The sequence below is a fragment of the Lasioglossum baleicum genome, unplaced genomic scaffold (genome assembly GCF_051020765.1).
Source record: "Lasioglossum baleicum unplaced genomic scaffold, iyLasBale1 scaffold0059, whole genome shotgun sequence".
In the NCBI taxonomy this organism is placed as follows: Eukaryota; Metazoa; Arthropoda; class Insecta; order Hymenoptera; family Halictidae; genus Lasioglossum; species Lasioglossum baleicum.
In genome coordinates this window covers 256,719-278,122 of record NW_027469119.1, presented here as the reverse complement: position 1 = coordinate 278,122, position 21,404 = coordinate 256,719, and the positions used below count along the sequence as shown (strand labels likewise).

The following is a 21,404-nucleotide window of genomic DNA, read 5'->3' as shown; positions in this document are numbered from 1 at the left end:
AGTCAAAATTAACAAGAGAGTAGAGCGGTGAGCCGCGGGTACCAGTAGCACAAGTCAGTCTACAGACGGAAGAGTATCATCGCGATGGAGCAAGGAAGGTCCGCGGATAGCTTCTCGATCACAGAATTGAGGGAAATAGCAAGGAGACGAGGCATATCGGCAGGAGGATCGAAAGCCGACCTGATAAAGAGACTCAACGAGCAAGATCCGTCAGGCGCGTGGACGTCAGACCTGGATGTAGAGGATGATCCTCCCGGCGAGGTAAAGTCGCGGTCGTTGGAGGAGAGCCTCTACAGGCAGCAGTTAGAGATCCGCTCTAAAGAGTTGGAGCTGGCACAGCGCGAATTGGAGATCGCGAGACGCGAGATGGAGGTAATGCGTGTGTCACAGTACGGAGCTCACGAAAACACGATGGTGACGTCTCAAAGGGTGAACGTGACGGCGTTGGCCGACTTACTTTGTCCTTTCAGCGGTGACTCGAAGGAATTCGAAAATTGGGAAAGGCAATTGGCGCTTATCAGAGCGACGTATAAGCTGGACGAAGGTTTGACAAAAATACTGATGGGAATGCGGCTGAAAGGAAAAGCGTCGGAGTGGCTACACTCGAAACCTGAACACGTAGAGATGTCCGTAGGCTCGCTGTTAACAAGGCTAAGAAGCGTTTTCCATTTCCCACTTAGCAGATTAGTCCTCCGGCGACAGTTCAAGGAGAGGACATGGAGGAGGAGCGAGTCGTTCCAAGAATACGCACACGATAAAATAATTCTTGCCAATCGCGTGCCAGTGGCAGAAGAAGAAATTGCGGACTACTTGATTGAGGGAATCCCTGACGTACGACTAAGAGATCAGGCCCGGATGGGAGGATATAAGACCGCGTCGGAACTGCAGAAGGCGTTCGAGAGAATCACGCTACGACAGGGAGGCCAGCCGAGCATCGTGAGGAGAGTGGACCGGCCGGAAACGAGGAGCAGCGGGCAGTACGGCGCATGGAGAGAGCGGACGAGTGTAGAGCGGCCAAGAGAGCGGCCCTGTTACAATTGCGGCATGCGCGACCACATCGGGGTGAACTGCCCCACAAAAGCGGAGGGTCCGGTGTGTTTCCAATGCGGCGCGCGGGGTCACCTGGCATCGAGGTGTCCCAAAAGAGCGGGCGGACAACCCAAAAATGTATGTGCGGCGAGTGAGGTAAGATCACCGAAGTTTAAGAAACGCGTAGAGATTAACGGTCGCGAAATAACGGCGCTCATAGATACCGGGAGCGACCTTTGTTTAATGCGTAAGGAGCAGTACGTCGGAATCGGTTCTCCTCCGTTGAACTCGCGCGAGGTCAGATTTCGCGGCGTCGGGTCGGGCGAGAACACGACATTAGGCGAGTTTAAGACAGAAGTGCGAGTAGACGGGAATACCTATCCGATCGTCATTCGAGTTATCCCTGATGAAATCATCGAGCATGGGTTTCTTATAGGTGCGGATTTCTTAGACACGGTAGACGTCATGATGCGAGCGGGAAATGTGTACGTCAACCCGTCGCCCGAGCAGTTCACTGAAAATCTTCCGGAAGTGTTTCAAATAAACATAAACGAAGAGGCGTCGGACAGGGACGTAGACGTCGCGCACATACCGCGTGACGACCAGAGGGTCGAAGTAGAAAAGTTAGTTCGGGAATATAGGCCGGTTAAAACACGAGAGGTAGGCGTAAAGATGTCAATCGTTCTTACGGATGACGTGCCGGTTTTCCAGAGAGCGAGGCGATTAGCCCAAGCAGAGCGCGAAAAAGTAAACGAGCAAATAGAGGGATGGTTACGCGAAAAAATAATACGGCCGTCTCTGTCGGAATACGCGAGCCCCGTCGTGATAGTGAAGAAAAGAGACGACACAATACGCTTGTGCGTCGACTACAGACGCTTGAACGAAAAGATAGTTCGTGATCGGTATCCGCTACCGCTTATGGAAGATCAGTTAGACCTGCTTCAGAATGCGAGATTTTTTAGCACGTTGGACTTAAAAAACGGGTTTTTTCACGTCGCGTTAGAGGAACAGAGCCGGAAGTACACCGCTTTCATTGTCCCCGATGGACATTACGAATTCCTCCGAGTCCCTTTTGGCCTGTGTAATTCGCCATCGGTATTCCAAAGATACATAAATGCCGTTTTTAAAGATCTCATACGTAACAAAACCGTGATCACATATATGGACTACCTTATAATACCTTCACGGGATCGCGAGACGGGAATAAGCGGGCTGAGAGCGGTGCTAGCGGTTGCGAGCGAGGTCGGACTAGTCATTAACTGGAAGAAATGTTGTTTTCTGCGAGAAGAAGTAGAATATTTAGGCCATATTGTGCGAAACGGACACGTGCGTCCGTCGCAGCGTAAAGTAGAAGCCGTCCGAAAATTCCCTGAGCCGACCAGCGTGAAGCACATTCAAAGCTTCCTAGGATTAAGCGGATATTTCCGAAAATTTGTGCCGTACTATTCCAATATAGCACGCCCATTGAGCAATTTGTTAAGAGCGAGCGTGAAATTCAAATTCGGCGAGGAGGAAAGGGCAGCGTTTCTCAGGTTGAAAGAAATACTGAGCAACGAACCCGTGTTGCAACTGTACAGACAAAACGCCGAAACTCAGTTACACACCAGTAGGATATATAGGCGGGTTCTGGATCACTTCCCAATTCAGGCGGTTCTGAGGAACTTTCCAATTCACGGGAGAGCGGTACCGCATTGCACAAGCATTACGTCATCTAGGCCAAGGACAAAGCTGTTAGGCACCGCTCCCTTCATTCTGACGTCATCTAGGTCAAAGGCAGAGCTGCTGAGTCATACCCCCTTCTTTCTTACGTCATCTAGGCCAAGGACAGAGCTGCTGAGTCATCACTTAATGGTATTGCACAAGCATTACGTCATCTAGGCCAAGGACAAAGCTGTTAGGCACCGCTCCCTTCATTCTGACGTCATCTAGGTCAAAGGCAGAGCTGCTGAGTCATACCCCCTTCTTTCTTACGTCATCTAGGCCAAGGACAGAGCTGCTGAGTCATCACTTAATGGTATTGCACAAGCATTACGTCATCTAGGCCAAGGACAAAGCTGTTAGGCACCGCCCCCTTCTTTCTGACGTCATCTAGGCCAAGGACAGAGCTGCTGAGTCATCACTTAAGGGGTGGTACCGCAGAGCGGTATTGCGCAAGCATATATTACATCATATTTTATTGCATCATATTTTTTCGCGGGGAGGGGAGACAATCCCTATGAAAGATGATACTCCTTTGGTATTGCACAAGCATTACGTCATCTAGGCCAAGGACAAAGCTGTTAGGCACCGCCCCCTTCTTTCTGACGTCATCTAGGTTAAAGGCAGAGCTGCTGAGTCATACCCCCTTCTTTCTTACGTCATCTAGGCCAAGGACAGAGCTGCTGAGTCATCACTTAATGGTATTGCACAAGCATTACGTCATCTAGGCCAAGGACAAAGCTGTTAGGCACCGCCCCTTCTTTCTGACGTCATCTAGGCCAAGGACAGAGCTGCTGAGTCATCACTTAAGGGGTGGTACCGCAGAGCGGTATTGCGCAAGCATATATTACATCATATTTTATTGCATCATATTTTTTCGCGGGGAGGGGGGACAATCCCTATGAAAGATGATACTCCTTTGGTATTGCACAAGCATTACGTCATCTAGGCCAAGGACAAAGCTGTTAGGCACCGCCCCCTTCTTTCTGACGTCATCTAGGCCAAGGACAGAGCTGTTAGGCACCGCCCCCTTCTTTCTTACGTCATCTAGGTCAAGGACAAAGCTGCTGAGTCATACCCCCCTTCTTTCTTACGTCATCTAGGCCAAGGACAAAGCTGTTAGGCACCGCCCCCTTTCTAAGAAAATGTAAAAAGGTGGGAGCCAATGCATCCTATAAGAACATTGTATTCCAAGCGTTGCGCGTCAGATCGAGACAATCAACACGAAAAAAGCATGATGTATTACAACAATCATCCGCTCACTGAATGTGATCATTCAAGCATCGAGGAGTCACACAAAAAGAGGAGACTAAATAATATGTAAGTAGAAAGATGAAAAACTTGAGAAAAAAAAATTTTGAAAAACATCTAATTCTTTAAAAAAAAAAAAATATGTTGCAGGAGTTTTGACAACAGCGACTCCATTTCACAATCATCGAGTAGTTTGCACAGAATCTTGAGTCGAAGATATTCCATAGCTGGCAATTATTTTAAATATCTCGAAATTGGTGTACACGTTGGCGATGATATTTGTGTGGAACTAACTATGGGGGATAACCGTGGTAACGAGATCACATTTTCCCGGGATGCATGGACAGAGTTGTTGCGCACGAAGGAGTGTATTTCCAATTTACTTTCTATGCAGAAACAGTGTAAAAAAATGAGTGATGATTTAACATTGCAAATAGTTAATCTCAATGGTATGAATCTAGTGAAATTGTCGAATCAGTTCACAGCTCTATACATCACGGAAAAAACTATGCGTAACTTATACAATCTCGAATTCTGCATACACAACATGTATTCATGGCTGATCGGCAATGTTCCCACGATTACCGATAAATTTATGAATTTTGTCATTGTGGTGAGGGATACCAACGCGAAGAATATAGTAAAAGCGATTGTCGAGAGCGAATTTTTTGATCAAAGTTCATTGATTGATTGTGAACTGGTGGCTTCATGCACTAATATCATTGCAGTCGAGGCACAAAAAACGGATAGGTTAAAATATTAATGTTGTGTGAAAATTGTCTTTTGTAACAATACATTATTTTAAAAATAAAATTATTCAAGAATACCTCTTTTATATTTTTTTTTATTACAACATTACATACAATTCCTACAGAGAAATGAAGCAGAATTATCACAATATAATAAGTATAGTCGTTTTACAAAAATTAATTATCATAACTAAAAAATACAAGTAGAAAAAATATAATTAAAGTATATTCGTTTTAGATATCCACGAATTATGTGACGCATCCATTCCCAGCCATTTCACATATACTTTATTTCCTTTTCTGCGTAATATTTTTTCAACTAAGTATATATCAGGATATTTTGCCGCACGTATCTCATGTTCATAAAATCTTCCGGCGATAGGTTTGTTCGTAGAGTCGACTAAGAGATATGTGACAGGATTCGTTCGTTTTACCGCGATAATCTTGAATATTTCAGTTGACCAATTTGGCGTGTATCCTTTGTTGAATAAGGTTTTAAACTTGCTGACACGCACACGATCATCGACCTTGAATTTGGCAGGACCAGCAATCTTCACGTTGCTGTACACGGTGGACAGAAGGTGTCCAGCATTTTTACGGCTCACGTCGACAGGTCGCATGCGGATTGTACGATGTTTTCGATTATTGTAGCCCTCAGTCAACGTGGGAAGCGCATCGATCCAGCGATATTTTCCACTCAATGAGAAAAATTTCCACATGCTATTCTTCAGCGTGCGATTGAAACGTTCCACGACGGAAGCTTTCATAGTGCTAAATGTAGAATAATGATGTATGTTACGACTCTTTAGATAATCTTGAAACGTTGTATTGTAGAATTCTTTCCCCATGTCGGTCTGCAAGTTATTCGGGACTCTACCATCTTTCTTCAACGCTGACGCGAAAGCTTTGCACACGTCGCTCGCATTTTTACTCTTCAAAGGAACCGTCCATGCATATTTGCTAAATACATCGATTATCGTGAGAATATATCGATGCCCTCCATTGTCACGTGCATATTTTTGAACTTCAACGATATCGGCTTGCCAAAGATCATCGAATCCTCGCACGATTACACGTCTACGCGAGTAAAAACGTCTCGCCGGAGCATGCAGTTCTTCCACCACGTTTTCTTTACTCATCATCGTTCTTGTAGCGCTCTCTCATTAACCGATTATTCACTTTTCAATCCAACTATTGAAGCGATGACTGATTCAGCTATCCAACTCGTTGAAAGCTACGCGTATCGTCTCTTGCTGTCGCTACTCAACTTGCTTTTCAATAGAGTCTTTACCTCATATATACTTTTCTTAAAAATCTTCAGTTATATTTCCATCCCCTCATTTTTTCTCTCAAGGTTGATGATTTTTATGATAACTTGATGACTCGATAAATGCTACTTAATATTGATAATACAGGTACAGGTACAGACAGGTACAAATACAGCTACAGACAGGTACAGACAGGTATAGGAACAGCTACAGACAGGTATAGGAACAGCTACAGACAGGTATAGGCGGGTACAGGAACAGCTACAGACAGGTATAGACAGGTACATGAACAGCTACAGACAGGTATGGACAGGTACATGAACAGCTACAGACAGGTACATGAACAGCTACAGACAGGTACAGGAACAGCTACAGACAGATATGGACAGGTACAGGCAGGTACAGGAATAACTACAGACAGGTATAGGAACAGCTACAGACAGGTACAGGAACAGCTACAGACAGGTACAGGAACAGGTACAGATACATCTTGTACAGTATGTTCATGTATGATGATTGCTATCCATGGATTCCCCTCAAGGACCGTCGACACGTTTCTTGTCAATATTTCAAACTCGTCTTCTTTTTACTTTCTCCGTCAAGGTCTCATTGATATCAGTTGATTTCATATTTTCATTTACATCATATCGAATGCCTTGTATCATAGCCAGTATTTCAGACTTTATCGTTTCTTTAATGGTTTTCAGGTCTTTGATCAGTTTTTCATTCTGTTCAGCTAATATTTCAGACATTATCGTCTCTTTAGCGGTTTTCAGTTCTTTGACCAGTTTCTTCACAATCTCGGACTCAAGCTTCACGTTAAGCGTGTCCACGTATACTTTGGTTGCAACATGATCGTTTGCTTCAGGATTCGCCACGCGTCCGATCCTCATACCTTTCGCATTATATAATTTAGCGTCATCATTTAAACATATAGCATTATCATGCACATAACTTTTAAAAACGCCGGGATAGAAAATCGAAGAAACATTTGACTCGGGTTTGTTCGCTTCGCGAAACACCATACCAAATTTGTCGATAGACATTGTTTCAAGCTAGTCTTTTTCTTCACTTATCGTCAACTCATACAACTGTTTGACCTGCTCTTCACTCCACAGTATTCGTTGAAATATCTCATCCAGTTTTATCCATAGACTTTGAAATCTCAAGTTCCAGCTTTCACCGTTGTCCTCCCCCGAGGATATTGTTTGATTCGTTTTACAACAATTAAGACGAATGCGCATTCTATCGAGCTGTACCAATTGACATTTCATTCATCACTAACTCAATGAATGCACGCGCTTTAATTTATAATTATACCGGCTTCACGAAGTTCTTCGATTATTGACATTATTTCATTGTTATGGTTGGAATGTCCGGCATTCTTCGAAGCGGTTAACAATTTCACACGATCGACGAGTTCGTTTGGATCATCCCAATGCACGTAATCAATCGGATTGTTAGTCACACGCATAGAAGTTGGAAGTTGTATCCCCTTCCCACCACGTGACGAAAACATCGGTCCTATAATTTTCTTATACTTATAACCTTTGTTTCCCTTTAGCTGATTCCCACGTCGATGCGCTTGCGTGAGAATGAGAATTCTTTTGTACACATTCTTATCATCCTCGGTGTACAACTGCTTGTCGGGTACTCTGTTGAATATTAATTCATAAAGACCATGAGTCCCCTCGTACCTTACTCCGTTAATGATGATATCGTCATTGCTGTTCACTTCAAACGCTGAATTTCCCAACATCAGTTTATTGTCCTGGAAATATACCCCGAACACGTTGTCGGAATTTTTCATTGATCCGGTAAAAAATTTTTCTAAATATTCACGCGCCAAAGGTCCGAAATTCTCGGTTAGATGTTGATTTTCCTCTCGATGAGTTTCTGGATTTTCAAAAATATTACGCATTGAAGATTCCAAAGATACCGTGCTCGGTGATTCGAAAGTATCCTGTTGCGACATCGTTGACTCGATCTCATCGTCAGCGAGCGTTACTTCAACATTCTTTTTCTTCTTTATTCTTCTTCTTTTTTTCATAGATGATGATGGCGTCGTTCCCCTAATATCTGAGAATCTTCTTTTTTTTTGTATGGGAGACGGTGGTGGTGTTTCCTCAATATCCGAGAACGTGGTGTCACTATCCGGTTCAACAGTAGATGTATTTTGAACTAGCTGTTTCAACGGTTCGACGATCGGCTGTAAAGTTGTTCGCAAATTCGTCTCGGCCATCATTTTCCCAACTTTCAACGCTAAATACTTTTTACGTATGGTATCACTGGTCTTCGCTATTTCATTCACGACTGAAGCTCGCAGCTTTTCGTTCTTTTCCTTTTGAGCTGACATATTGGAAGCGCAAGAGAGATTTACAGCCCACGATACAGCACCAACCACCCTTACCGAGCAACTGTACTCGTTACAGTATGACAAACTCGTTAAATCCACGTCTGTAACGACCGCGATTTGTAGGACTGTCTTTATCGATTACGAGAAATCCATACTTCTTTCGCCAACAATTTACACATAACGCGCTAAACGTTTCAAACGACATATCGGTATTTACATGATCCTGATGAATGTGACGCAAGTTCATGGTATCCTGTTTGAACAAAACCAGTAGATTGGCATTGTCACGAATTAAATGTTTAGGTATTCTCGCATACGACTGACCCAAGTAGAAGCAATCGACGTGTGAATGTCTACCTATCGCAAAATACTCTCTCATGATATCCTGCTCGTCACACGCCACATCGTCGAAGATAAATATCGAATCGGGCCGTACCTCTGCGGGGGGTATTACGTCAGCGTTGTCTGTGAACGCGAAGTAGCCTACATCCTTCCCCACGGATGAGAACAGTTTGCTCAAGTATTGATATTTTGGCTGATTCAGCGATTTTGAGTATACATAAACGTTTGCAAATCGTAGTCCGTTCGCACTCTCCAGCAGGCTGATCATAACGTTTGTTTTACCGCATCCTGACGGACCGCTTATGACACATCGTACATTGCCTGGTAACAATGATCCATGTTTTCGCATCGTCTCGTCACAATCGTCGAACGCGCGACACGTTGGAACACGAATATCCAAAGATTGCCTTACAAAATGCATGATTTGATTGATTCGATGAGGGAGGGGAGGTAGTATTTATATGAGAGCTCGAACACCGTAGGTATCAGTCACTCCCCTCCCCCGAACGTGTTCTTTTTAAAAGAGATAGTAGGCAAAATAGCTTATGAATCATCATTCACTCGGTTCGCATACGGGCAAGGGGTTTTTAAACAGAGCTATAAACGCGCTACCGTTTGAATTGCATATACCTGGATATCAATTCTGCGGTCCTGGTACGAAACTGACTGCGCGATTAGCTCGTGGGGATCGAGGAATCAATCCGTTGGATACAGCCTGTCGAGAGCACGATATAGCGTATTCGCGATACAAAGATCTTGAAAATCGTCACAAGGCCGATAACGTTTGGCTGATCGAGCACTGCATCGGATAACGTCCGGAGACGCAACTTTGGGAGAGAAGGTGTCCGCGACTGCAGTGTTGGCAGCCATGAAAGCTAAAACGAAATTGGGCATGGGTTTGATAAAGAAAAAATGTGAAAAGAAAAAAAAAACAACTAAACGAATTCTCCCGATCGCCAAACGTGGTGGTTTTCTACCGTTGCTGTTACCCGCTTTGTCGGCTATAGGCGCATTGACGGGTGGTGCCGCGGGGGTAGTCAAAGCTATAAACGCTGCAAAAGCTGCTAAGAAACAATTACAAGAAGCGGAGCGACACAATCGAGCCATGGAGGGTCGTGGGATACATCTCGCACCGTATAAGCATGGAAAAGGTTTGAAGGAAAAAAAAAACAACGAAGAAGGACAACACGACGACAGATATCGAATTGATGGTCATGTGTAAAGGATTACCGTATTTTCGTGGAGTTTTTATGCGTGACGATTTACCGCTGCGTGCGTGGGTAAACGAGCGAGGTATAGTCAATCTAGATAATAGTCGTGGACCGGGAACGCACTGGGTCGCCTATATAAAACACGGCTCGCGTGTCAAATACTTTGATAGTTTTGGAAATCTTCAACCGCCGATTGAGTTGATTCACTATTTCGGCGCGAACGTGGCGATCTTATATAACCACGAACGTTTTCAAAACTACGACGAAAGCGTGTGTGGTCAATTGTGTGCGAAATTTCTCCGAGAATAAAAGACCCTGGAAAGAGTCTCTCTACACGATGTATGCGAAAAAGTCATTTACGTTTACATTGTCGGGAAGAAGCAGCATACTATCATCAAAGTACTTTCCCCCCATAGATCTGAGCAATGGCGAATATGAGCTGGGATTGCTCGATTTGCAAACTTATTATACGATACCGAACATCAGCGCCAACATTGGAAACAATAGATTCTACTTCGGTGAAAAAGATGAGGAGATAATCATCCCCGACGGTTCACACGAATTGGATGCAATCAACGCGTACTTGAGGCGTGAAATATGCGCGCGATATCCTCCAAAAAATGTCGATGAGACTGCCGCCTCAGAATATCCGCTGGTCTTACGGGCGAACAACAACACCATGAAAAGTGAAATTAAAAGCAACTATCAAATAAACTTTGCAAAGCCTGGCAACGTGGGATCCATCCTAGGATTTTCCATAGATCGTGTTTTACCACCAAACGTGTGGCATACATCGAACACACCAGTGAATATCATCAGCGTGAATATCGTACGAGTGGAATGTAACATAACCACCGGATCATACGACAATGGTAAACTCGTTCACACGATACACGAGTTCGCGCCTCAGGTACCACCAGGATATGAATTGTCGGAAACGCCTGCGCGAGTCATTTACCTTCCAATCGTTGCACGAGTAATTGACGATTTAACCATTCGCATAGTTGATCAATCCGGACGTTTGATTGATTTTCGAGGTGAAGAAATCACGGTGCGACTACACGCGCGACGAAGCAATGCTAATTCATAATACGGTATTCCATACATTGAACAACAGCATCGGTAACAACAGCAAGAAACTAACCGCAGAAAAAAGGTTGACGATTCGTAAGAAATTAACTGTGAAAAACGCAAAGTATCTACAATCTTTGGGCTTTATTGTTAAAAAGTGAAAGATCATGTTTGATGACATTTTGAACATCTCCGAAGCGCCAATCTTCGACAATCGCATAACGAAGATTGAGCTGCACACATACAATCCGTATGCTAACACAACGTTTGAAAACAGCGATGAGATAAGGATACCCATTCAACAACAAGACCTATACACGCTCCCATGTAAAAGCTTCCTATACGTTGAGGGAAAACTTAGTTTACCAGGAAAACTCGAATTACCGGTTGAAGGAGAATCCCACATCGATACGGTAACTCTCGAGAACAATACTGTTGCGTTTATGTTTGAGGAAATACGCTATGAATTGAATGGAGTGGAAATTGATCGGTCCAGAAATCCTGGCGCGACGACAACTTTGAAGAATTATGTGAGTCTGTCTAGAACGAGAAGCAGCGCATTGTCCAACGCTGGTTGGCTGTATGGTGATGATGGACAGAAGCAGACTGCAACGGCCACAGCTGCAATATATTTCAACTTTTGCGTACCTATGAGTGTTTTATTAGGCTTCTGCGAAGACTACAAACGCATCGTGATAAATGCTCGGCACGAATTAATTTTGATTCGCTCGCGTACCGACGCGAATGCGTTGTACAGTCCTTCCAACAACGCGAAACCTATTCTGAATCTATACAAAATTCAATGGCGAATGCCTCACGTCACATTGGATGAAGTACATAAGCTGTCCATGCTACAGATTTTAGACAGCGACAGACCAATCGACATAACCTTTCGATCGTGGGATCTGTACGAATATCCTCTACTACACACAACTACGAAGCATACATGGGCGATAAAAACGGCTCTACAAATGGAAAAACCGCGATACGTGATATTCGCTTTGCAAACCAATCGAAAGAACAACTTAATGAAAACGGCTACACGATTCGATCATTGCGCATTGACAAATATTCGACTTTACTTGAACTCGGAAACCTATCCATACGATGATCTAAATATCGATTTCGAGAAAGGTAAATACGCGTTGCTCTATGGCATGTATGCAAAATTCCAAGAATCATACTATGGAAACGGTGAAGCGCTACTCGATGTCACGGATTTCTTGCAATACGGTCCACTCGTCGTTCTCGATTGTTCTCGACAAAACGAAGTGTTAAAAAATGCTACGGTTGACGTGCGAATTGAATTTGAATGTCGAACCGACGTCCCCCCATCGACAACAGCCTACTGCTTAATAATACATGACCGTATCATGGAATACAATCCACTAACGAACATTGTTCAAAAAATTACTTAAAAAACGCTTGTACAAAAAATATATACTTTATCAAATAAAAAATTATGTGAATGATTTTTTATTTAAAAACAATCCTCATCCTTGCAATAGCGCTGTACCACCCCTCGAGAGAGTTTCTACTCCACTTTTTCAGAGTGGTATAGAGTTTCCCCCTTATCTTTTTACCGCATGTAGGATTGTACCCTCGAACGTGCTTCATGATTCTTATTCATATCATTGCAAGAGGTGCGTTTCATAATCTGTAACAGCATTATTTCGCTGCTGATGCCGAGTTGTCAAGCTGGAGAAACATCTGAACACAATCCTACATCACCGAGAGAATTTCTACTTCACTTTTTTTTTCAGAGTGGTATAGAGTTTCCCCCTTATCTTTTTGCCGCATGTGGAATTGTGCCCCAGATGTTTTACGGTTCTTATCCATATCATTGTAAGAGGAGCGTTTTATAATCTGTAACAGCATCCTTTCGCGGTTGATGTTGACTTGTAAAGTCTGAGGAATTTTGTCTTTCCTCTATGAGACTTTTCTAATCTAGCAAGCTGTAGTAGTGGCGTTCTTTAACGGTTTGGAGTTACCAGGCCAAAACATCTGGTCACATCAGTTCTCTCGATTAGCACTGATTGAATTTCGCGAGTTCAGATTTCATTATCTACTGCAACGAAACGTCTTTTCTAATCTCACGAGATTTCATTGCATCTTTTCCGGAGGGGGTACTTGTATAAAACAATGGGTGTTGGCAATGTCCAAGCACATTTCAAGATGTTATACTTAATTATTGAGGCTGAAGTTTCCCTCAGTGGGTATTTGGAGTTGATGGTAAGTATAAAGAAATAAATAATATTTTATTAAAGATATTTTAATTAATAAATATTATTACAGATTTTCAACACGGAGGAGGAGCGAACAGCGTTCATCAGGGGATGGCAGTATGCCGTGAGGCATAGTGCTGATGAATGGGACGCGTTTGCCACAATTGATATTCCATTAGATATGGTGCGTAAGTTACCAATTTTTATATTTATTAATAATTAACACTTAAAAATAATTTTTATATTTATTAATAAAAAAAAAAATGATTAATATTAAAAAACTTTTTTTCTTTTCAGGACATCAATGAGCAATAATTTGTATCATAAAAAAAGGAATCCCTCAACCCAGTCAATATTTTGAAGTAATGTTTTAAAAATTTCAAAAATGTAAAAAAATTTTTATAATAAAAATCATTTTTTTTTTAAATTATGATTTATTTAAAAACAATCCCTCATACTTCTCAATCTACTACTCAATCCTACTTAATGTTATAAAATTTTTTTTATAATAAAAAGCATTTTGAATTAAGATGTATTTTTTTATTTACAAAACAATCCTCCTACTTCCCAATCTGAAGCGCATAGAATATAATGTTTTCATAGGATGCGTCTCCATATTTTTTTTCTTTTTATAGATAAAATTTCTCAATCGATACTGTAATGCCCCCAAGGAAGAGTATTGATCAAATTATTACAAATATATCGCTTATCGTCGTACGGGCTCAATGCTAATTTTATTTCCGACATCGAATACACCTGATGTCGTACAGACGCTATACAATTACTGCTAACACTCTTTTCGGTATGATTATTAAGACATTCGACATAGTCTTCGAAACTTATATCTCGAGCGGTAACGTTTGTCCTAATGCCTTTGATCTTTTTGGTTTCGCAATCATCATGCACGCGAATCGCATACATTTTCGAACGAAGTCCTACGAACTCTGTCATGATTTTACCGCCATTCTCATCCTTCATCAATCCGAGCTGTTTCTTGTTTGCAATCGGAACACCGTAAACGTTGTTCACTGTATAATTACTGGTGTCATATCGATGGATATCACGTTTCAGCAGCGTCTCGTACGCGTCATCGCAAGTGATTTCATATATCAGACTATCCGTGTCCGTGTATAAAATCTTACAATTTTGCTGGAATTTTGGATACATGTACTCGTAATGAAAAGTGTATAAATGAAATTTTGATATATCCAATATGGACATGCCTACGTAGATGGGCTTGTAAAATTTAACGAGCAGCTTTTTCATCTGAATCGCGACGAAGTCTTTAGAAAACACTGTATAACTATGAAAATTTGGTCTAGCTATCAATCGTTCAACTCCGTGTCTACCATTCCACCGAGAAAGTAATTTCACGATCGCATGATTTCGAACGTTCTCCATCGTTTTTCCAAACACAGCATTGTTCATTAATTTGAATAAATTCTTTGAAAAATCGATGGTTGCGTTGGTGCGTAATTTTGTATTCAAGTCGATATATTCATGCAACCATCGCGACTGTTGAAACTCTAGAATTCGATGAATTTTCTTCAATTTCAGATTATGTTTTAAACTTTGCTGGAGGTATCGATAATGTATAACGTATCGCTCCTTATTGCGAAGTGTTGCCAGCAACTTTCTTTGACTCGAGCTGGTTGCTGCATCGTGACTTGGACAAAATGGAAGATCTGTGTGAGCATCGTGAATTTCGCGTGGATAGTCTAAATCAACCTCCAAAATGTATCCTACAGGGCTATCGATTGGAATGGATTCAAGGTTGAAATTATCGATATCCTCCACCCATCGAAAGTCTCTGTGCGGTAGAGGTTGCGACATAGCCCAACCATACAAATTATTCACGTCAAAATACATTAAATAGGTGGATGGTTTACTCGAATCGTGTGTAGACAAATATTTGTTGTTCGCATGTGCATATCTGTGAGAACACTGGCTCAATCCACCACGTATTCCTCGCTCCACGAACAAAAGCATATCGACGTCGGTGAACAACTCCAATTCAATTTTCGTCATTTTCAACATCACATCCCACGCGAAACCGGGGAGCGTGTAATAATGTGCTGGATCAAGCTTATAATTCTCGAGACAGTCATCGCGAAAATTTTCGAAAACATCTGCCAACAACAATACATCCAATTTTAGATATAAATCACTGTACTCTCCCAGCGTTTGTATAGTGAAACGCGACCAAACAGTATTTGCATGAATGTAATCAATGTTGGATATCTCGCTACCATTTAACCGATTGTAAAATGCTTCGCGCGGCGGTAAACATGTATCATTTAATTTATCGTACGATGCCAGATAGTCGTATGGAAACACGCCTTTTCTGGTCAACAGGTTGAAATCATCGTTAGAAAGATGTGTAAATTCGCCTCGTACGATGCATAATTTATTTTTGTCCAAATACGATGACAGCTTGTCCAGACTTGAGTTCAAGAACTTGAATGAGTCGATGAAGCGAAATTTTAAGAACTTTACATACTTTCGTTCTTCACCCGGCTGTCTCCCGATGGAAACGTTTTTCGTGAATGAGATATACTCCTCTTTCGTCAATGGTAATACGTCTATCCGTCCCTCAAACGAATTTGCTAATTCTTTTATGATGAAATGTGCATCGTAGCCTGATAAATTATGGAAAACCACTGGTATCACGTACGAAGATTGATAGCTTAAATTGCATTCGTTATGAGCTGGACCACGAATATGCGCCCGTGAAATGACAATGATCACGCACTCGTATATCGTTTTCCTCAAACGTTTTCTCACAGACATGACAATGTGTGGCTGTACGAAAATTTAATTTTTCTGCTTCAGTTAGTGGATTCATTGGCACCGTTTTATCAAATAGCGTCTGTAATTTCTGACTCAGCTCGTACAACCTGTTTGCAAACCATGCAGCGCATCCCGCTTTATCACGATAAACCTGATACTCGCACAGCGATTCATCGTAGCGACAATGTATATAGTATCCTATACTAAACGCGTGGTGTTGTTGATATTGTACGCGTGCTGCACGGTCTTCTCCCTCCTGTTCCTCAGGCAGCAGCAGACACTCCAAGTCAGCATAGATAATGAATGGTGTCTGTTCTTTGTTTACAAAATTTTTAAAGTGTAACCACTTATCTTCGCTCGTTGGAAGCGTCAGAGCACAATCATTCATTCGTTCACAGTCGATTGTATGAATGTTTAATCTCTCCAGCGTAGGGAAATATTGCAGGCACCTGTGGGAAGAAAACTTTTCTTGCTTCAAAGAATTTAAAAAAACAAAAAAACGTGCAACTTACCGATCACAAATATGTTTATGATTTTTCTTCTTGCTAAGCTGTGATGAAACCAATCTTGACAAATTTCGTATACATGCGAAATGGCCGTGCGTCTTTGCAGCATTCTGGATAAACAGCAAATTGACATGTCTTCTCCGTTTCTTCTCAGTCAAATGAAGTGTTACACATTTCTTGCGCACCCATTCGAACACGTTTATGGAAACATCGTTTTTTCGTTCAAATTTTCGAATGTCTTTGAACAGCATAGGCGATTGAAAACCTTCGGTTTGAAGCACTGTTTTGTAGTGTGGATATGATGATAAACGCGATGGATTTGTCTTGGCCGGATAGAGACCCACCACGACCGCCCAAAAAAAGCATGCCTCATCCTTGTTATTCACATTCACGACCGCTTTTTTCAGCTGAATCGTTCGAGGCAAGTAGGTTTCAGTGGTGCAGCCGGCTTGCAATGGCTGGTATTTGCTAAAGTTCACAATCAAATGCAGTATTTGAGTAGTTAGAGAGAGAGAGAGAGAGCGTTTCGGCTTAGAGAAGCCAGCAGTGCAAACTAGTGTATTTTAAGTAGTGTTATTCAAATTAATAAACGAATTGTTCTTCGTATCAAGTTGATTTCGACCAGCCTGACACAAATCCCTACATATATATATATAGTCACGATGGTTTTGGAAAGAGCGAGGTAAACGATTATTTCGAATCCACATTTATTAAGATTAAGATTTTTAAAACTCAGAAAATATGAAAACACTATCCGAATACCCAAAGTCACAAGTTTTTCATTAAATTATATCATAGTGTAACCATAAGAGTATTTAATAAAAATGATTTCAGTTGAAAAAATATTTGTTTTCATAGTTTATTTTGCAATTGTTTTAAACAGGTCCATAGCTATCACAGCACTAGAAAATTGAAAAAAAATTATGATAATATAGCCCCAAGTGTCCTCTTTACGGCCCCGTTTTTAAAAATACGGATACTTCAAAATTGGCGACATGAAAATTATTTGAAGTGAACGCTGTTCCGTCCTACGCCGGACGAAAAACAAAATTATTTGATTTTCCTCCTACGTCGTCAGACGTCGAGGCCCCATGGTGTTTGTCCATTGTTACCCTTCTCGAAGTACCTGAAAAAGGTTCGGCTCCCCGTGATTTTGACCATTTCGTCAGACGACGGGCCCACTGTAAGCACACTTTCTGGCAAAATCGGCCGTACTGGCATCAACACATGCCTCTCGAGGCGCTCGAAACTCTCGTCTGTGTGGTCGGTTGTAGGACGAAGGACGAAAACGGCTCCACTGTAGGCGCACCCTTAGACGAAACACCCTGTAGACTCACGTAAAAAAGTTTTAAAATACAACTTTGTAGTCATTTAAATTACTATAATTACTCAATGAAATGTTACATGCAACTAAGTACGAGGATCATTTGCAGAACCAATTGAAAACCGATATAACGAATAATCTTTTGATGTTATATTTACTATGTAACAAAGAATTTAAGTCAACTAAATCATTTAGAGATTTTAATTATATCTAATATATGAGTAGACTGCGGATCTTTATGCAAAATTAACATTTATTACCTTAAATTGCAACAAACAGGAGTGAAATAGAAATTTATTTCTTCCCCTATTATGCATAAACATGTTTAGTAGGTTCAGAATTATATATTTTCGCTATTTTAAATTACACCTACTCATTTTTGTCATAAAAATGCATAAAATCCGTAGTCTACTTAATTAGGTAGAGGCTTCCTAACATAAATATTTTTTAGCGCGCCTGTAATATTCGTTTTGTTCGTGCTGTACTACATGCTCACAATTTGCCGTAACATTTAACCAATTGCAGCTAAATAGTGCGTTTACCGCATGGTTCCTGTTAGACTTTCTCTCCACTCATTGTGTAAAACATGTTGATATAATAAAAAAATATATATATATACATGTATATAATTTCGGTTCTTCATAACTGTTTCAAACAAAACCGATAAATAACAATTTGAAACAGTTATTTTCAGAACCTTTTTACTCCCCGATTCAAATAAAATGGGTAAACTTCCATACCACCCAAATGAGGTGTCACCCGTTGGCACGTTATACTGTTTTTTTAATGTAGGTAGTTCGCCGGTAGCCCTATCGTCCCACAATCTTGTAACAGACCTGTACGGTGCAGGCCTGTTACTATTAGACACGCGCCGAACACAGCCGACCGACGCCGAGGATTACCGAACGCGTCGTCCACACACCGCGTCACTACGTACGATGCCGCGCTCCGAGACACATTCGGCGGGAAACGGACGTCGAGGTTCGGCCATCTTAACGGATACGGTAACTCGACGTCACACATCCGTTGTCCCCCGCACCATTCCCCCACCACCAACCTCCGCCTATAAAAGGCGATGCAAACGAGGCACGGGCCTCTTTTCCAGCCTGGGCAGCATCCCAGGAACACCTTCCTACCTAACCTAGTTCCCACCGGCGGGTACAGCATACTCGCCAAACAGAAAGGACAGCATCCTTTCTGCCGTTCGGTCAGCCACCGAGCACGATCTCTCAGGGCAGCACCTTGGGAGCTCCGTCAGCCACGGAGACGCTTAAATGAAGGGGACAGCACCCTCTCCATTTATCGTAGAACCGCCACGGGATCATCCCGACTCGTGGTAGGGTTTCCCTGTCCAATCCTGCCTGTACCCTGAGTCGTCACACGCACCAGATTGCCGGGCACGCGTCGCGATGCCTCGATCTCACGACGTCGGTAAATTCACGCACCGGTTACGCGAATGAACGATCACACGTCGCGACCCAGGGTCCCCGTTAGATTCACGCACCAGTCACACCCGGTTCCGCAAGAGTACGAGTAGTGAGGCCCGAAAATACACATTTACGTCGTCGTTATTTCACGTCCCGCGAACCTCGTCCGTTTTCAGCTTCCGTCGATTCTCTCGCCGGTGTTACGGATGACGAACAGGTGTTCAATATCATCTCTGGCAGGAACCGTCCTAGATAAACGAACAGAGCTACCCTAGATAAATCTACATAATTGTTTAGGTTAGTTTAGGGCCCAAACGTACGCACGACCAACTGGTCGTTGACAAAATACGAATGTTCACTTGAAGGGTACTGACAAGTACCACCGTCATTGCAGGGCTATATAAGCCCTTACATTTCCACTCTCGTAGGCTAGTACTGTCGTAATCACGAATAGTGTCGCGTCGTGCTGCATCTCGGAAGTCAACTACCAGTGAGATCGGACGTTCGTTCCTTTTGAATCAAAGTTTAACCGTACAGATTCCGCGAGTTCGGTCTGAAATCTGTTAGGCAGTGACAAGGTTGCTCCGAGTCCCCCGCATTGCCAGTGCATCAACACCGTGCGTCTTAGCTTAGGTAATATCACCTTTCAATTTCTTTCCTATTCTAAATTCAGTTCTTTCGCGACACAAATACACTTGTAGAACGAAACTCTATAGTAAGAATATATTTGTCTTCTTTGATAATTAACTCAAATTCATTAAACCCATAATTATCGTCCAATATCCTAACCAAGTAATTGAACGTCCCCACATGATACAATCTTATCGCTCGGATTGTATCAATTAAATTATACTAGTTACGAGGCTTACTAATTATCCTAGCAATTCCCTGATTAACCATCAGGTTCTTTCGCGACATTCCAATTGTCCGAACAGAGATTTATCCAACCTAGCGGCTGCCCAGTTTTGCATTGGGTTCGTCCGCATCCTAACAGCTCCCTGATTTCGCATCACGTTCGTCTGTGCTATTATACAACCTCCTAGCAGCTCCCCGGTTTTGCATCGGGTTCGTCTGCGTTTGACTCCATTCCTAGAGGCTCCCTGACTTCGCGTCAGGTTCGTCCTCGCTGTCAATAATCCTAGCGGCTCCCCAATTTCGCATTGGGTTCGTCCGCGTTCCTTAACTAACAAATTTATATCATATTCCTAGGGTAATAACCCTTCGCCGGCCACTCGTGCTGCTCGCAGCCCTGGCTCGTAACACCGGTAAGCGAACCTGGCTCGGCGAGCTATTCAGCACGAGAGGACACAACAGCCGTGGCAAACACATCCCGCCGGAAGCAGAACCGTTACAATCTGACTGAGAAAAAAAAGATGATTAGTTTTTAAATATTGTACTATACTATCTGAACTGTCTCGGGAAGCTAGAGCAATTACTGTACTACAGGATGTGAAAGGAATTGTTTTTCAAAAATTAAAATTGAACGGAGCAGAATAATACTAAAAGTATTTGAAATTGATCGGAATAGCGGACAAAAGTTTAAGAAGTTTATTACTACGAATTACTGGGCTTCCGTTTCCGGTTGTGTGAGAGATTGTGGTAGGTAATTAGCTGTGCGTGATTTTGGTGTGCTAGAGTGGAGTGGAAAGAAGTGCGAGTGCTGAAAACTGCTGAGAGGGGTTAGGAGATCTAGGGATAGGTGGGAGAGAAAGGGATAAGGGTGTGGGGGTGAGAGAAAAAGCAATAGGAAGGGATAAGTGAACGGAGAGAATAGGTTAGGTTGGCGTGGAGATAGGCAGGTGGGCGCGGGAAAAGAGAGTAGGAGGAAGGTGGCGCGATCTGGAGAGAGAAAAGTAAAATAGGTGACAGGTAGAGTAAGAAGCGGGAACTTTTGAAAAGAAGTAAGAGGGAAAAAGTTGAAAGTGTAGGAAAATGGGCGAGAGAAGAGGGGTAGAAAAGGGGATAGAGAGGGAGGAAGCGAAGGGTAGATTGGGGATGATCATGAGGGATGGTAATATAGAGCGGTGGTTCAGCTCTGAAAGTGTGGACTCCGTGGGGAGGAAAAGGGGGTTTGAAAACGTAGAGGAAGGGGAGGAGGATGTTAACGCAATTTTTTAAAAAAGCGATAATACGAGGAGGTCTCCGCAAAAAGATAAC

The 21,404-nt window shown here is 42.5% G+C and overlaps 3 protein-coding genes across 3 annotated transcripts; 1 reads left to right on the top strand and 2 right to left on the bottom strand.

The window, feature by feature from the left end:
- Window positions 1–3,912: 3,912 nt before the first annotated feature.
- LOC143219693 (uncharacterized) lies at window positions 3,913–5,431 on the top strand. The gene is made up of 3 exons (XM_076445562.1): window positions 3,913–4,047; window positions 4,129–4,655; window positions 5,220–5,431. Exons 1-3 carry the CDS (start codon window positions 3,962–3,964, stop codon window positions 5,429–5,431), a joined length of 825 nt encoding a protein of 274 aa, XP_076301677.1. The 5' UTR covers window positions 3,913–3,961.
- An 8,414-nt stretch (window positions 5,432–13,845) lies between these two features.
- On the bottom strand, window positions 13,846–15,228 carry LOC143219692 (uncharacterized). The gene is made up of 2 exons (XM_076445561.1): window positions 14,929–15,228; window positions 13,846–14,466 (listed from the first exon to the last, which is right to left on the bottom strand). The coding sequence occupies exons 1-2, from the start codon at window positions 15,226–15,228 to the stop codon at window positions 13,846–13,848; spliced, it is 921 nt and encodes a 306-aa protein (XP_076301676.1).
- A 76-nt stretch (window positions 15,229–15,304) lies between these two features.
- LOC143219691 (uncharacterized) lies at window positions 15,305–18,367 on the bottom strand. Its single transcript, XM_076445560.1, has 5 exons — window positions 18,363–18,367; window positions 16,503–16,964; window positions 16,142–16,439; window positions 15,374–16,002; window positions 15,305–15,329 (listed from the first exon to the last, which is right to left on the bottom strand). Exons 1-5 carry the CDS (start codon window positions 18,365–18,367, stop codon window positions 15,305–15,307), a joined length of 1,419 nt encoding a protein of 472 aa, XP_076301675.1.
- Between the last annotated feature and the right edge of the window lie 3,037 nt (window positions 18,368–21,404).

Coding starts and splice junctions, on each gene's coding strand:
- LOC143219693 (XM_076445562.1), top strand. CDS start 3,962: ATGATGTATTACAACAATCATCCGCTCACTGAATGTGATCATTCAAGC. Junction 4,048..4,128: donor AAGAGGAGACTAAATAATAT/GTAAGTAGAAAG, acceptor AATATGTTGCAG/GAGTTTTGACAACAGCGACT. Junction 4,656..5,219: donor GAGCGAATTTTTTGATCAAA/GTTCATTGATTG, acceptor TTGTTGAATAAG/GTTTTAAACTTGCTGACACG.
- LOC143219692 (XM_076445561.1), bottom strand. CDS start 15,228: ATGACGAAAATTGAATTGGAGTTGTTCACCGACGTCGATATGCTTTTG. Junction 14,467..14,928: donor CTGTAGGATACATTTTGGAG/GTTGATTTAGAC, acceptor GTCGCGATTCAG/ATGAAAAAGCTGCTCGTTAA.
- LOC143219691 (XM_076445560.1), bottom strand. Junction 16,440..16,502: donor CATAAACATATTTGTGATCG/GTAAGTTGCACG, acceptor TTCTTCCCACAG/GTGCCTGCAATATTTCCCTA. Junction 15,330..15,373: donor ACTATACAAACGCTGGGAGA/GTACAGTGATTT, acceptor TGTTGTTGGCAG/ATGTTTTCGAAAATTTTCGC.